The sequence below is a fragment of the Mus caroli genome, chromosome 8 (genome assembly GCF_900094665.2).
Source record: "Mus caroli chromosome 8, CAROLI_EIJ_v1.1, whole genome shotgun sequence".
NCBI lineage: Eukaryota > Metazoa > Chordata > Mammalia > Rodentia > Muridae > Mus > Mus caroli.
Window position 1 is genome coordinate 29,022,336 of NC_034577.1, and position 17,306 is coordinate 29,039,641.

Here is a 17,306-nt window from a genome sequence, read left to right on the forward strand (position 1 = left end):
TTTCCTTTCCTTTCCTTTCCTTTCCTTTCCTTTCCTTTCCTTCTTTCTTTCTTTCTTTCTTTCTTTCTTTCTTTCTTTCTTTCTTTCTTTCTTTTCGAGGACCGCCTTTGGCTCCTACAGCCGAGCCCCAGTCTCTCAGTCGGCTTCCTAAAACGCTTTAGGAGCACGGCCAGGAACACAGGTTCCCGACCTCGCGACCAGCCAGCGGTCCGCACCGGGGCCCCACGTAGTATCCGCGGAGCCTTGCCTGGGAAAGGCGCAGGTCCCGGGTCCTCCCTCGGCGGGGTGTCCTGCTTGGGCCCCCGAATCGAGATCGCGCGGGTGGGAAAGGTGAAACTGTTTCGGGGTGAAAGTCCTAGGCTGTCCTGGGTTGCCCAGCGGTTGGATTGAGAGTCGGAGCCCATGTCTTCCAACCCTGGCTTCAGGAGTACTTCAGTCCCACGTGGAGTCAGGGATTGTTTTGTTTTTCTTCCTGGAGGAATTCCGCCTGGGACCGCCCTGGAGCTGGAGCGGCAGCTGCCTTGATCCTGAGCCCTTGGGCTTCCTTCTGGGTGCGGGCTCCCGGGCCGGCCGAGCGCCTAGGGAGGGAGGCATATTTTTAATGTTAAACCTATGGCTTGCGGCACTCTACCGGTCCTGGATTCGGATCTGGAGACAGGTGAGGCCAGACCAGTTCTGAGAGATGCTTCAGGGCGAATATTGATGTAAGACTGGACAGGACAGATGGCCTCTGGGCAAAATGACAGTCCCATCCATAATGGGTGCCTGGCCCACAGAAAGGCAGCATTTCCTTCAAGTCGCGTTTTCACCCCCTTCTCTCACTGGGCCGGGAGGATCAATCACCCTACGCCCCTCAAATGCCAAAGGCCTTCTTCCCTGTCCTCTGAGGTGACGCTCATCTAGGCCTGGTCATAGGCCTGGACTGCTTAGTTTTCATCTGTTCAAGAACAGCTCCTTCCCTCTTCTAGACAGAAGTTCAGCAGGCCTTGGAAGCAAGAGCCTAACACGATAATTTGTGTGTGTGTGTGTGTGTGTGTGTGTGTTTGTGTATGTGTGTGGTGGTCCTGTATAGAGATCAGCGTTTGTCAGCCTTAGTTTATGTAGATGTGTGTGCTGAGCCATGACCTCGTCCTTCCTTCCTTCTCTCTGCCAGCTATTGAAAGGTCTTGGTAGAGAGGGGGCAGCAAGAAGGAAATGTCTGCTCTAGGAGGGGGCAGTCATAGGAACTAAGCAAACCTCCCTCCCACCCCCAATCCCGCCCGGGAAATGTGGCTTGATATGAGAGAATTGGCCCAAGGCTCTCTTCTGCTGGTGGAGTGAGGAGGCAGGCAGTAGGCAAGTGGAAACAGAGTGGGTGTCCACCAACCTTGGGAGAGAAAATAAAAATAACCCTTTTAGAAGTGATGTCCTTCCAGGCCAAAACGCTTGTCGCCCCCCCCCCTTTTAAAAGAAATTGATGTTCCCCCCCTTTTTGGGGGGGTGGTCCCTTAAGACGATTTTTTTTTTCATAAGCAAGGGTTTAAAAGCAAGAATTAAAACTTTGCTAAACTACTGTTAATCTTATACATCGATCAAGTTTTGGTACATACTAGAAATCTAATGTTTCCTTTATGTGAGTAAAAAATCATTGAAATTCTTTAACTTATATTTTTAAGTTTTTCAGATTTTATCTCAGTTTGCATGTTTCAGATTCTTAACCTCCGTAAATGTTTGGGTTGGAATTTTAGATTTGCTTGCATTTTAAAAGAAAAAAAAATCTTATCCGAATGGAAATAATTTTTTAATGCCAGTATCCCCAATCACAAATCATCAACCTGGTGTGGGAAATGCGTGTGATCTCCAGACTTTGGAGGCTGGCTGAGGCAGTTGCGTCATGAACTGCTCCTCACACAGGACCTTCTTTGTGCAATTTTATCTACTGTCCTGTGTAGAATTTACCATATGACCTAAGTTCTTATTCAAACATGATTGCAAAATTATGCAGGGGGCTGTTTTTGAGCTATTGGGATAGAGTCATCTAGACAGTCTACTTCCTCAACTTACCTGTCTAGATCTTGGGTCTGACCCTGAGTTGAGTGGAGGACTCTGTCTTGCTCACCAGGACCTTTGTTGGTGCCTGCACGTCTCTTTCTCTGGACTTCTCTCCAGCTTTCCCAGTGTATAGCTCAGGCTTCTCAGGGCATAGCTCAGGGGCCTGCTTACTCCTACATTTTATACTCAGAGAGAGGAAGATTTCTGGCTTTTTCTATTTGTAAATAGAACAGAGCGCTCCAGAGAGGGAAAAAGTTGGAGTGTTAGAATTACCAAAGCAGGGCTGGTGAGATGGCTCAGTGGGTAAGAGCACCCGACTGCTCTTCCGAAGGTCCAGAGTTCAAATCCCAGCAACCACATGGTGGCTCACAACCATCCGTAACGAGATCTTGCGCCCTCTTCTGGAGTGTCTGAAGACAGCTACAGTGTACTTACATATAATAAATAAATAAATCTTTAAAAAAAAAAAAAAAAAAGAATTACCAAAGCAATTACTTAAGCAAGACTCCCAAGCCTTAAAGCATTTAGCTACATAGTTACTAGGCATTAGCTACATAGTTACAAGGAACGGAGAAAATACAACTGTGGCATCAAGTGAATGAACTTCTCTAGTCAACCAGGGTTACTAAAGACAGGGCGAGGTGTCCAAGGACTTTCTCCTTTATCTTTTAAGACCATCAGGGCTTCTTATCTTGTAGGAAAAGTTGGTCGTTAAAGAGCCAAGAAATCCCTTTAAATACTCCAAACCTGTAAAACTGGATAGCTAATTTCCTTCCTTCAAGAGCCAGTTCCTGTCAGAGAGAGGGAACATGGCCGGAAGTCAAGTGACTCTGTGATAGAAGCCAGTCTGCTGGACAGAGCAGTTAGGGTGGGAGGCCTGGGTGGGACTGCAAGAAAGATCTAGTTCCCAAGCAAGGCCTTAGGGCAGTGGTTCTCAACTTCCTGATGCTGCCACCCTTTAATACAGTTCTTCATGTTGTGATGGCCACCAATTATAAAATCATTTCATTGCTACTTCATAACTAATTTTGTTAGTTATGAATCATGATGTAAATATCTGATATGCAGGATTTCTGTTGTGCTACCCTGTAAAAGGGTCCTTCAACTTTCCCACCAAGGGTCAAGACCACCAGGTTGAGAATCAATTCCTTAGGAGGTTAGGCCAAGTGACCTGGGAAGGACAGGCTCTCTGACTTGGGAATTCTAAGATCAGGAGTTCACTTAGGTCATCTGAAGACTGTTTAAAGTGAAGTCCCCAAAGACTTACGACCTTCAGACGACCTAGACTTCCTTTCTGGGCCAGAGCGAGACCCAGTCTCAATATTGACTGATCGGATATAGGGAAAGTGGCAGCCCCATTAAAATTCCCCCGCCATAGGCACTACCCGAGCAACTCCCCTCTAGGAACCCTATTATGGTGGTCAGAGGGCCCTTGTAAAGCACTTTCACATGTGTATATGATCTCCACTCCCTTCCCGGCTGCTGGCCTGGCAGCCCACTAGAGTGGAGGAGTTATAGCTAGGAGCAGCCCCTTGTGGTCATGGTTTATATCCCGAAGGTGAGCCATGGAGTTAACTGGAGATATAGTTGCCCTTGAAGGCCAGGCCTAAGTTTCCATTTCTGACTTACAGGTTGAAAGGCAATAAGCACAGGAAATAAGTTCTTTATCCTTTGATGTTTATTTATTTATTTATCTTTATTTTTGTTTTTTTTTTCAAGACAGGGTTTCTTTGTATAACAGCCCTGGCTGTCTTGAAACTCCATTTGTAGATCAGGTTGGCCTCAAACTCAAAAGAGAGCTGCCTGCCTCTGCCTTCTTAGTGTCTGTGATTAAAGGCGTGCAGCAGCAAACCGGGCTGATATTTATTTATTTGTTTATTTATTTAGTTAGTGCTAGGAATCGACATGTTGTTTAATAAAGCACTCTACCACTGAGCTACACAACCCCAATCTTAGGAAGTATATTATTAAATAAGACCTTTAAGAAATCTGTTATGAAATTACTTACATTCAACAGGACATAGGAAAAACAGGCCGAAATTCATTGGTATATGTTATGATTTGGGGGGGAGGGGTTGGCTTTTTGAGGCAGGGTTTCTCCAGGACAGCTATGGCTGTCCTGGAACTCACTCTGTAGACCAGGCTGGCCTCGAACTCAGAAATCCGCCTGCCTCTGCCTCCCAAGTGCTGGGATTATAGGCATGCGTTACCACTGCCTGGCATGTTATGACATTTTATCCAGAAGATGCCCAATGCCTTGGAGAGGCCCAGACTGACCATCTGATTCATATGTCATGTCCCGGTTCCACTTTTGGACATATGCAGGAGGTACAGTGAAAACCTGGCCCCTTCTGTGTGGAATTAAGTTCTGGATAAAACTTGGGTCGTCTGAACCTGGTTCTTTACCTACAGAGGTGCTGTGGCCATTATGGTACTTGCATGAAGATGGGGCTACTAGCTAGGAGGGCCTGAGAGGAAAACATTTTAAGGCAGCTTTCCCTACACACTGAGAAATAAGAGCTCTCTCTCTCTCTCTCTCTCTCTCTCTCTCTCTCTCTCTGCATGTGCATTTCATACCTGTAATCCCAGCATATGGGGAGTGGGAAGTCTGAGGTGGGAAGATTACCGTGAGTTCGAGGCCAGCCTGGGTTACAAAGTGGGGACTACCTCCCGCCCCCTGTGACAATATAACCAGACCCAGTAAGTTTACATCATGATCAGAAAGGTCACATGGGCCCCTTTGGACCTTCTCTAAACGGACACGCTTTTAAAAAAATGAGCACACAGTACTACTCGGTTCTCTTCTGTGAAGTGCGGGTCATGGCCTCTAAAGCTCACTAGAAGCCAGTGTCTGGGCAGGAGTATCGCTGCCAGCACCCTCTGGAACCACCCATGGGCATGTGGCAGTGTTCCCAAGGGAATGCCTAGTCTGAATGTGCAGGCGCTCCTGATGGTAAGTCTGGCTTCAAGCTGGCCACGGTGAATGCTGGCCCCTGTCCTTAACCTGCCTGTGAGACCCCAGGTGGCTGTGTGCTGTGTGTGTTAACTCTGGTGCACTTCACACGTTCTACAGGGGCTGCTCGACGCACAGGAAGTAAGTGCCCTCTGTTTGGGGTATTTCAGTTCTTAGTAACTCAGGATTCATCCAAAAGGCTTTAACAGCGAGCGGCATGGCCAGGCGAGGCAAGGACTTTTCAGTTTCTTCCTCTATGTGGGTAACAACTCACCTGTACTCACCTGTGACCTTCCTGCACAGCCCCCCTCCCTTTGTCCTCATAGAAACCAGCCGCAGCTTCCCAAAGACAAAAGGTGCCTGGATCAGGAACTCTGTGCCAGGGGAGATTAATCACTTACCGAGTAGGAGCAGGGGGCTGTGACAGAGGTCAGAGGAGGGCGGAAGTAGGGTGGGCGCACAGTTGATGACTCAGAAGGCTGGGATGGAATCTGTCTGCAGAGTCCAGAAAGGACCTTCAGGCCAGCGGGTCCTGTACCCTCTCTATGAAGGGAAGGGTGGGAACTTTTTCTTCTGCCGGGAGGCTGTCTGGAGAGTCCTGCATTGTGACCTTGGAATCTGGGCTGCCGTGCCCCACCCCCTTTATTTTTTTAAGTGAGACAGGTTGTGCCTGTTTCCTGGGTGGAAAGCATTTTGTCAGGGACTACTGTTCACTTTTTTTTTTTTTTTTAAGTTTTGATTGCTTAAAAGGATGTTAATAAACAAATGGGGGGTTAAAAATTTGAAGTCTGTAAGCACACCTAAGGGCAAATGAGCTTTGCTAATGAAGGTGTAGACTGTGGGCCAGAGTTTCTTGGTAGGAACCAAGGGCTTTTGGTGACAGACCTTTATTGCTTCTTGATCCCTCAGATTCTCATCCCAGCCTTTTCGGCCTGCTTTAAGAAGAAGGATTTATAATGGGAGGGAGAGGGAGTCCTGCCCCTTGGGTGCTGTGGCCACTGAGCCCATGAATATCCATAGCTGGCATCACCAGGTCTGCAGGCTTTTCTGCCTCGGGAGGCTGGTCATTGTGACTCAGCAGGAAGAACTTTGACCACAGAGATATCCTTTTATATCCGGAGGGAGCGGGCAGAGAGCAAGCCAAACCTCCGGTCAGAGAGGAAAAAATGGGTTCCCTGCTTCTGAAAGCCCTGTGATGTGGCCGAGAGTTCTTTATCTTAGAAGCAGCAGGAAGCAGTTTTCTAGGGTCGGGATTTAGGGGCCTGGCACTTGACTAAACTGGTCACATGTCACCCCTTTAGTTGAACAGCTGGAAGGCACAGTGCCAGAGGTGACTTTCTAGCGGGGCCGGGCACAGAGAAGGAGCGAGCCACCTACATACGCACCTACCCTTTTAGCCCATTGTGTGGGTACCTCTGTGAGAGTGGTTGATTGATCCCTGACGGGTAGGATGTTTTTGAATTGCTAATAGTTTCTAGTCCTGGAGGTTCCTACTGTTCTACATCTTGGCCTCAGATCTTTGTGGAACAGCACCCAGCTGTACCAGACAACTGGCACTATCTTTGTCACAAAACCCTTCCTTCCACAGAAGACACAATGATAACCTTTGCCAGGCTCCTCATCCACACTCAGGTCATAAAAACCCTTCCTTGCTCCAACCTGTGTGGCAGGGTTGGCTTGTGTGTTGGAAGTCATTTTCCTCTTGTTTGTGATCCTGTTGGTAAAGACAGTGCTTGTGGTGTCTGCTCCAACTGAAGGAAGGGCTCCTGGCAGGGTATTCTTAGTCCCCACCTCGGATTCTTTCCCGCATCAGAAGGGACTGGTGATGGCAGGAATCCTCACTAGGCCAGAGGAGGACACATCTGGTTTGCTGGCTGTCTAAGTGCTAAGTGCTCATGGGTCCCTCTTTGTACGTGGTGGTACTCTAGAAAACCCTTCTGGCACATCCGTGTGTACATTTTTCTTTGTGTATTTTTATCTCTGCCCGGAAAGTCCCTAGCATCCTTTCTTCCTTGATACTGTCCTCTGTTCTCCGACCCAACAAACCTCTGAGAAAATGCTCCGGCCGTCATTATCTCTAGACCCACAGCGCCACCTAGTGGCGTAAGCTCCCCTTAGCCTGGTGGGATTGTTCCTCCTTTCTTTCTGGCTCCGCGTCTCCACTAAACAGAAACGCTTTTCTTCTTTACAGGTGGCTATGAGAGGTTTTCTTCTGAATACCCAGAATTCTGCTCTAAAACCAAGACCCTGGCCGCCATCCCACCCCCTGTACCTCCCAGCACCAATGAGTCCTTGGATCTGGGCTGCAGCTCCTGTGGGACCCCACTGCACGACCAGGTATGTGTGCCCCAGTTCAGTGCAGTGCAGGAGAACACGAAGGAACCGCCTGAGCTACTCTACATACATACATACATACATACATACATACATGCCCACCCACCCTTCCCATCCGATGGACCAGGGATGAAGAGTTCACCGCTTCTGTCCATAAAGTATCCCATCACGCTACCATCTATCTCTCCTAGCCTGAGACATCTATTCTCAGATGTGTTCATTGTAGATGTAACGCAGCCAAACAGATCCATCAGCAGTGTGAACTCCCAGTGTGGCCGAGTGTGCCTCATGGTCAGTCAGTGTACTGCCAGGGTTGTCATGGGAAGGTGGCTGGCTGGTGCCCACAAGACCAGACCAGACCTTGTCTCTGCCCCCTGGAGTTGCACTGAACTCAAGCCCGGGAAGGAAGAGCCAGAAAATCTCTGCCTGTCAGTACCCCCCCCTCCCCCAGGCCCTAGAAAGCCACTGTGGAATGTCTTCCCGTCCCTGGCTCCAGCACTTCAGCCCTGCGTCACTCATGTTTTGCCTATGTCTTTCTGCTTCTTCTTGCTGCAGGGGGGGCCCGTGGAAATCCTCCCTTTCCTCTACCTCGGCAGTGCCTACCATGCTGCCCGCAGGGACATGTTGGACGCCCTGGGGATCACGGCCCTCCTGAATGTCTCCTCAGACTGTCCCAATCACTTTGAGGGTCATTACCAGTATAAGTGCATCCCCGTCGAAGACAACCACAAGGCTGACATCAGCTCCTGGTTCATGGAAGCCATCGAGTACATCGGTATGCTGCCCTCCAACTTCAGGGGAACCAGGGGGGAACCCAGGGACTGCTGGTGGGGATTTTAGGTGTTAGGCGCAGGCTGTGACACTCCCCTTGTATTTTGTCATTGCTCTCACCAAATATTTGATTAAAAACCTAAAAACCAACTAAAGGGTGGGATTGATTGACTCTTGCAGTTTAAGAAGAATGTAGTCTGTCATTGTGGGGAAGACCTGGTGGTGACTGGTGCCCCCAGGAAGCCAAGCCAGGTTATCAACCCTCAGGGCCTGCCCCTAGCTAATCTCTTCCTCAGCATGGCTGCCCGTCCTGTAGGTTTCATGGTCTTCCCCTCTGCACCCCAACTCCCACCACAGTGTGCCTGTGGGGATTTCAACTGAAATACTAGAAAGGCCCAGGCCACTCATGGGGCGGGGGGGAGGGCACACTTGTGTGGTGGGAATTGGAAGTCATTATTGAGGCCTGGCTGGAGAGCCAGTCACTTCCTCAAATGGAAAGTGTACACGTGTGTACAAAGTAAGGCTTTTTGTATGGTGAGGAAGTCGGGAGGAAACTGGAGTCACTGTTCTCTTTGATCTGATGGCTCTGCCATGTGACTTCCCTGCTTTAAAAAAAATCTTTCTGTTGTTTAAAAGATACACGAGGTGGGGGGGGGGGTTGGGGGGCGGCTGGAGAGATGGCATAGCGGTCAAGAGCATTCACTGCTCTTCCGAAGGTCCTGAGTTCAAATCCCAGCAACCACATGGTGGCTCACAAGCATCTGTAATGAGATCTGACGCCTTCTTCTGGTGTGTCTGAAGACAGCTACAGTGTACTTATGTATAATAATAAATCTAAAACGACAACAAAACCCACTGGGTTGAGTGGGATACCCTGTCTCTATCCTCGGTCTAGCGTAGCTGACTTTCCCATAGTAGCGCCCCTCATCCCACTGTGTGTGTGTTCGTGTTCATGACAATGTCTTGGCTTCTGTCACATGCACCTGCTAGTGGCGATTTCCTGAAGCCCACCAAGGTCCCTAATCACATGCCACTTTCTGCCCCAGACGCAGTGAAGGACTGCCGAGGGCGAGTGCTGGTTCACTGCCAGGCCGGCATCTCCCGATCAGCCACCATCTGCCTGGCCTACCTGATGATGAAGAAGCGGGTGAGGCTGGAGGAGGCTTTCGAGTTCGTCAAGCAGCGCCGGAGCATCATCTCGCCCAACTTCAGCTTCATGGGCCAGTTGCTGCAGTTCGAGTCTCAGGTGCTCACCACGTCCTGCGCCGCCGAGGCTGCCAGCCCTTCTGGGCCCCTGCGGGAGAGGGGAAAGGCCACCCCGACCCCCACCTCACAGTTCGTCTTCAGCTTCCCTGTGTCCGTGGGCGTGCACGCGGCCCCCAGTAACCTGCCGTACCTGCACAGCCCCATCACCACCTCCCCCAGCTGTTAGGACTCGTCTCTGGATGCCAAGTCCAGAGTCGGCCCCCAGCCAGTCGCCAGCCACCTGTGAACAGCGAATAGGGACTGACCAGTGGGGGACCAGGTGACCAGGCTCCGCCTCCATTTCTCCTTGGCCAACCACAGGGCCAGCTAGGATGGCAATAACGACTTTGAATACACATTAAAAACAAAAACAACTAAACACTCCAGCATAAGCAATAACGGCGGTTTCCGCTGCCAGAGAAGACTTGGTTTCTGTGTCAGTTTTTACTTTGCAGGTAGAAATTTACCTCATTATTATTATTATTATTATTTTTAAAAAAGCAATCAAGCTTGAAAGTTATGAAACCCCACAGATCCTGGCAAATGTGCGCAACCAATTTTTATTAAGTGGAGAGGGAAAGGAAAGAGGGGAAAAAATGAGTTTGCCAGGAAAGTGCCTGGTTCTGTGTGTCTGTTCCCTGTCGTTGAACTCACAGGAATTTTGTTCTAGATCCTTCTAGGCCACAGTAGTATACTTAGTCGTCAACTGGATAATCACTAACTGTTTAATGCATATTGAGAACCTCAGCATGTGTGTGCGGGAGTCTAGTGACCCTGGGAGATATTTCTGTTGAGGTCACACAGTCGAGCAGAGAAACACACAGGTGTGCGGGCAGTGAGAGGAGCGGCGGGTAGGTGGTCGCCATGGTTACCATCGCACGCAGGATGACATGCAAGGAAAAAGGTTAGTCGCTTTTGCAGCTGGCCCCTGGGCCCACTGACCCAGCCATGTGAGATTTTTCTCTCCAGCGGTCCGTTTGGCTGGGGATAGAGTGTTTTCTTCCCACTTGGCCTAGGATCTGGCTATTGGTCTGTGGTAAACGCCATCTTTACCAAGGTGCTCCTGGAAAACTGGGTGCCGTTCAGATTTTCCTGCCGTGAATCATTTGGTAAGGCCAGATCAGAACCAGATCACTGAAGATGAACTAAAAACGAATCTCCCTCTCTCGGCTACATTGGGTGTTTCAGATTTAGCAGTTTACTTGAAGTATACATACGAAGAAATTCTTGTTACAAAATCCCTGTCTGGTGAATACACTGAAACGCCCTCCCATCATCTAAGAGATGTCCTCTTAGAAATAGGACATCTTTTGAATAAAAAGATACACATATGCCTGACTTGGGCCTCCTAAAAGTCTGGAAGGGTGAGAGAAAAGAAGGTGTGGGGCTGGATGCCAGCTCCTGTTTTACTGATATTGGGTGACTTAGGAGCCATGTTGGGTTCTAACTGGGCCAACACCATTTTAAAGGAGACTTTCCAAGTGGAGGAATGGCTTTGGAGGAATAAGTGTGTTTTCTAGGGGGAATGTGAGGGGTAGGGGAGGGAACCTGTTTTGTCTGTAGTATTGGGGGACAAGTTTTGTGATGGTGTGTCAGATTAGAGGTCACTGCAGACTTGGCAGAAATTAGCTTGGTCCCCGTCCCCCCTCCCCCACACCTTGAGCAGAAATGTAACTTCAAGCCTCCATGTCACGTGGTGATGGAAAGCTTTCTCATCCAGAACCCCAGACACGCCTGGGTTCCTGGCTTTTCCTTCCATGAAATGTGAACCTGTGTTGGTAGAACTTGGATTGAGTGGCCTGTGCCAAATTCTGCCTTTGGGTGAGAAGTGAGGGGTGCCCTGCTCGCTTCCCCTACTGTCCAAGGCTTGGCTGAAGGCATAGCGGGGCCGAGCTTCCCCGATGGCGGACTGCCTTTGCCTAGTTGGATGGTCCGATATTTTTACCCCCCTGCCTTCTTGGCAGCCGTTTCATGTTTGGTGAAGAATTAGATTAAATGAGCTCTGTAGCTAGTCAAGTCCTGAGCTCTGAGAATGTTGAGGGCATCTGGAGAGCAGATAGCTTGTAGACTCCATTCACTTTCTAGATGAGTGTTTGCCAAATGTGTCCTAGTTCCCAGACTGGATCCCAACGACACAGGCATTGGGAGCTCCAAATGTCCCTCCCCTGCTTCCTAATTCAAACCTCCTATGACAGTGTCAAGGGGCTATTTATAAAGTAATTTTCTTTGTACTTGATAACAGCATGAGATCCAAAACTCTTAGAAATAGGACATTGGTTTGATTGAAAAAAAAAAGGGGGGTGGGGGGGCACACCTTAAAGCTCTCCAGAAGTTTCTGCAATAGCGCTAGTGAAGACCCTGTCATTCCTCATGGTTAGTTAGTTTCAGTATCCCATCCGTGAGCTGATTTCTGGTGATGGGAAGTTTTGGAATGTCAGAAGGCTGTTGAGTATCTGCCCAAGAGTGAGGGACACTCAGTTCTCCCTGGGGATCTTGGCTCCATCATCCATATAGTGTTTGTGAGACTGAGGGCTGAAGCACAGGCGAGCAGGTAGCTAGCAGCAGCTCTCTGCTCCATTCGCCCTGAGACCTTGTGCCCTGGTTCTTGGCTTTCAGTTCTTGGCTTCTGGGGAAGCCATGGGAAGGAATTGAGAGTCCTTGGGAAGACAGCAGGAGGAAGGGAAGATTTGGTAGTTACTCCCAAGGGGAAGGGGACTGGGCAATGGCCAAGGAAGTCTGTGGCAATAATAACAATCATATGGGTTCATCCTGTCACCTGGGTAGCCTTTAAACTCCTCATAGCTAGGTGACCCTTGACCAAATAAACCAGGACTTGTGTGGGTGGGACCCGGATGCCAATATGTTACATTGTTCCTATGGGCTGTCACTGGTACAGCCAAGTCCTGGAGACGCCATTGCTTCACTATGGTGAAAGGCAGGTCTTCTCTAGCTTGTGACACAGACGTTTCCAGTAGGGCTTTGTAATGGTGTCAGTGTGGTCTTGCTCTCCACAAGCCAGCTGAGGGATGAGGTGGTTTCTCTGAGGCAAGCCCCTGAATGAGAACNAGGTTTGTGGAGTATTGTGAGTGAGCTCAATATAGTGTCTGGATGTTGATGTTATCTCCTTAAACTTTGTCTGCAAGAAAGATGGAGAAAGTATGTGTCTGTTTTGAAGTCCTCCTNCTAGTGCCCCACCCCTTAGAGCTCACAAATCATTCAAGGGACTTCAGAAAGATAACAATGCAATACTTGTAACTTGTGTAAATAGCCCCATCTTTCTGAGTGGTGTCATTTCTACATTTGATATGCTTGTATTTTTTTTGGAGGTTCTTTGTTTTTTTTTTTTTTTTTTTTTTTTTTAGAAGAGTCAAACATGTCTGTTTTTATTTATTGCTTGAAAAAAGATCATTTGAAGAAAAATAAATACATTTTCAACCAGTTCTGCTTTTGTGGACTCTCACTGGCAAGCATCCTGCTGTTAGGGACCGAGCCCTTGGGTAATTCTGCCCACTTAGCACCTGCCCTGGAGACCAGTGCATGGCAGAGCCCTGGGAGGCAGGTGAGGGGGCTGGTACCTCGCAGAGCATTGGGCATCTTTTCCCTTGTAGGAAAAATAGGAGATGAAGATGAGAGATTCAAGGGGAGAGGCCGGTGTTTGCATGAGACCGTGAGCAAAGAGGGCCGTAAGAGAAGAACGTGTGAGAAATTACTACTCAGGGTCTGAGGCTCAAAGACTCAGGGGCCATTGTACTGGCTTCCTAGTCTGTTGGGACTGGAAAATAAGCAATTAAAAGCTTCAAGGCTAGAGTGAGGAAACAAGGTATGGTTTGCAAAACCACATGCTGAACCACTCATTTATCTGACTGCATTGGTATGGCTCTCCCAAACTGTAAATAGTAATACTTTCCCACTATTATAAACAGCCTTGGAGACACCAGTCTAATAAGAAAATTCAGTAATTACAAAATTATAAAAAAGTCCCTTTCCCATACAGAAATACCAGTAAACAAATTCTGTTTTTATGTATGTGAGTACTCTTCCTTCATGCACAGCAGAAGTGAATCAGATTCTATTACAGATGGCTGTGAGCCACCATGTGGTTGCCGGAAATGGAAGTCAGGACCTTTGGAAGAGCAGCCAGTGCAGTTAACTGCTGGGCAATCTCAAGAGCCCCAACAGAAATCTATTTTAAAATGAAAATGTAAAGATAAAATGCCTACAATAAACTTGTAGGGACGGGTAAGATGTGCCCATATCATGGACAAGAGGTAACTCACACACTGTGGGAAAACGGCATATTGTATGTTCATGGATAAGAGGGGGGCAAGTTATGCTTTATAAAGTAACATAGCTCAGGAACTCTTACTGGGTTTTGGGGAAGAACATATTTCATTCAGAGGAATAAATGTGGAGGAAACCTCAGGCAGGAAATCAAGGTAAGATGTCTTTTAAGTCTTTCTCTTTTAACAGTGCATTGAGTGGACAGGACACATCTGCTACCTCCCTGTTATAGGGACTGGTTGGATTGCCTCTTAACTATCTCCTGAACTCTCATAATACCAACTTTGAGGTAGAAGGAAAAAAGAAACATTTAATTTTTGAGGCAGAGGAACTTTTCTGAACGGAAAAAAAAAATAAAAAAATAAAATCAACGGATGTCCGGGAGCTGTCCCATTGGAAAAGGGAGCTCGCAGGGAGATGGTTGGTAGCGGGAACCGGGTCTGTTCAACAGATAAGAAAAAGCACTGAGAAAGGGGTTAGAGACAAGACACAGAGGTCTGTGCACCCTAGGGAGTGTTTGTTCCCTAGGGATGCCTCCAGCCCCAGGAGCCAGTCCTGAGTCCAGGCATCATGCACTCGGTCTCTTTGTAAAAGCAGCCCACCTAGCAGTATGGTTTGGCAGGAAACCCTCCAAAAGCCCGATGCCCTGAGGTAGGAAGGAGAGAACCAAGTCTACCCAGTTTTCTGACTTCCACATGTGCACCCTTGGCTTGCATGCCCAAGCGCACACACACACACACACACACACACACACACACACACACACGTGTTCATCTGTGCACTGATATTTTCTAAAAACTTCCTTCAGTGAGAAGCTGACTCAACCTTACCTTGAGTGGTCACATGGTACCCCCCTACTAGTTCCCCCAGAAAAAGCACTCCCTTTTGATTCATGGAGCTAACCATCCCTTCCCTCCTTACGTTTCAAAGCAAGCTGACTTGCCTACATGGCTGACTCACCCAGCTGCACTCAGTATGAGAACACTGGAGAACCTGACCCACGCAGTCAGCTCAGGACTAGCAGGAAGGTTCCTCTGGCACCACTAAAGCCCTGGGACTTATTCCCCCTTACTGCGTCAGTGAGGAGCAACCAGAATTTGAAGGTTGATGTCCCTTGAATCTGTTGTACCTTGGCAGCTCCCTGGACTCTGGTCTGGCTGAGAACGACTAGAGTGGGGTCCTAGACAGTTATATAGATTGCCTTCTTCTAACCCCCTTTTCTAGGCAACTGTGCTTTTTTTCCTGGAGACTGAGATTGGGAGCAGAGGCGGTTTTCAGATTAAATGAAAAAGGCCATTTAGTTATCAATTCTACGAGACAGTAAGAATGCTCGTTTTAAAGATGAGAAATGGAGGCGACTCAGCAGAGGCAGATCCTCTGGTTAGCAAGTCGCAGAGCCAGGCTGCGACTCCAGATGGCAGAGCTGGCACCTCATTTTCATCCTGTAGTGTAGTGTTTTGGGCAAACTGGCTGCTCGGACAGACCCCCTCAGACATCTCTCACTGTCCTAATGAGGCAATCACCAAAAGGAGCAGCCCCTCACTTTGGATCTACATTAAAACAAAAAACAACTGAACTAAGCAAAAACCACTGAAAGCCAAGAATTTCAACATGACCAAACGGCCGGGCGTGGTGGCACACACCTTTAATCCCAGCACTCGGGAGGCAGAGGCAGGCAGATTTCTGAATTCGAGGCCAGCCTGGTCTATAAAGTGAGTTCCAGGACAGCCAGGGCTACACAGAGAAACCTTGTCTCGAAAAACCAAAAAAAAAAAAAAAAAAAAAAAGAGTACTAGAACGAGACTACTAAAACATGGGGTGAAGAGCTGGCTCAGTGGTTAAGAACACTGACTGCTCTTCTAGAGGAATTGGGTTCAAATCTCAGCACCCACATAGCAATTCACAATGAACTCCAAGATCTGACAACCTCATATAGACATACATGCAGGCAAAACCACCAATGTGCATCAAATGAAAAAAGCTAAAGCAGCTAACCCTTCACACGTAAGGTCGAAATGTCTTACATTCTTCTGACCTTATAAGCTTTATTGGCACTATCTGCTCATCTGTAAACTGAAATGCATCTCATAAACACCTGATATTCTCATTACAAAGGTCAATTCTTATAAGTAACTGTATGTAGACCTGCACGCCAGAAGAGGGCATCAGATCCCTTTAGAGATCAGCCAGTGCTCCTAACGCCTTGGGCTTGATGTGCTTCGAAAGCCACGATGGTCATCGAAGAGCTCAGGAAGAGACTTCAGTGAGCATCTTTAATGCCTGCTCCCAGCCTCTGCCTGTGCCCTTTCCTGTGATGTAGGTCAGGATCCCTGCTGCACCCGGAGTCCCTGGGAACTGGGGAGTACCCTGGAGACACTGACACTCCAAAAGGATCCAGTTCGTACCACTGTATCGTATCACACATCATCTGGGTAAAACGATGAAATAACTTGTGCAGACAGTCTTCCCGCTTAACAGAGGAGTAGAGGCAAATGGTTTTCATAGAACTTGCTTTGGAATTCTGAAGGTTTAGTGGTGCATCGCACACCCTGCTTTCCTTCCCGGCATCCTCTCCACAGCTCCCAGTCCTCTTTTCCATACCAGTTTTATACCAACTTCCTCATATTGGATACTTCATTTACCTGCAGAATGGTAAAGCTGTTCGGCCCTACTGTATAAATCAATTCTGTGCCAGGAAAAGAATAAACCTAACAAATAAAATCAACATGTTCCATACTCGCTGACTTAACTGGTTGTGCCAGCTTTTAACTTATGCTCCTTTGGCCTTATGATGATAAAGCTAGAGTGACCCAGGCCAATGATAAAGGGTTATAAGCACTCTAAGGAGAACATGCTGGCTCTAACCTGACACACTGGGCCACAATCACCATAGCACTGTAGGCAACAAGAAGTTTAAAAAGTTCACACTGACCCTTTAATCCCAAGACTCCAGAGGCTGAGGCAGGCAGATCTCTGAGTTCAAGGCCAGCCTGGCTCACAAGGGGACCCATGACTGCCAGGGCTACACAGAAACCCTGTCTTGGGAAAGCAAAACTTGCCGACCCTGGGGATACACCTCAGTGGGAACAAAGTGTCTTTCTAGAATGTAAGGTCAATCCACAGCCCACCACCACGCAGTTTTCAAAATCCGTGCCAAAGACAACACTTCTCCTTAGATTCATGGCATTTGTTTTGGCTGGAATTTCCTTTAAGAAACAAATCCAGTTTAGCAAGTGAATTTTAAAAAACCCTCTTGTGTGTGTGTGTGTGTGTGTACATTCATGTGTGTGTGAATGCCAGGATGATACCTGCGAGCTTCTGGGGGGACTTATGTGTCTCCATTTCTCTCTCCTCTTGGGAGTACCAGCATTACATACATCACTGCTTTTTACATGGGTTCTGGGTGTTAAAACCAGGCTCAGCCCACAGCTGGGCCCTTTGGCTTTCCTCAGAGCCACCTCCTCTGCCCTAGGAAGCATCTGCACCTCCTCCTGAGTCACACACACACACAGACATACACACACGCGCGCGCGCACACACACACACACACACGCACACACACACACGCGCGCGCGCGCGCACACACACACACACACACAGACATGCGCACACGCGCGCGCGCGCACGCACACACACACACACACACACACGCACACATGCGCACACGCACACACGGTCAAGCTATCAATGA

General features: G+C 48.3%; 1 protein-coding gene across 1 annotated transcript in view; it reads left to right on the top strand.

Annotated features, from left to right (window-relative positions):
• Positions 1-12,645, top strand: part of Dusp4 (dual specificity phosphatase 4) — a 15,046-nt gene extending 2,401 nt beyond the window's left edge. Inside the window, exons 2-4 of the mRNA XM_021170252.2 lie at positions 7,176-7,321; positions 7,874-8,093; positions 9,136-12,645. Of these exons, the coding sequence (XP_021025911.1) occupies positions 7,176-7,321; positions 7,874-8,093; positions 9,136-9,521 (752 nt within the window). The 3' untranslated portion in view covers positions 9,522-12,645. The remainder of the gene's footprint in view (positions 1-7,175; positions 7,322-7,873; positions 8,094-9,135) is intronic.
• Positions 12,646-17,306: the final 4,661 nt, after the last annotated feature.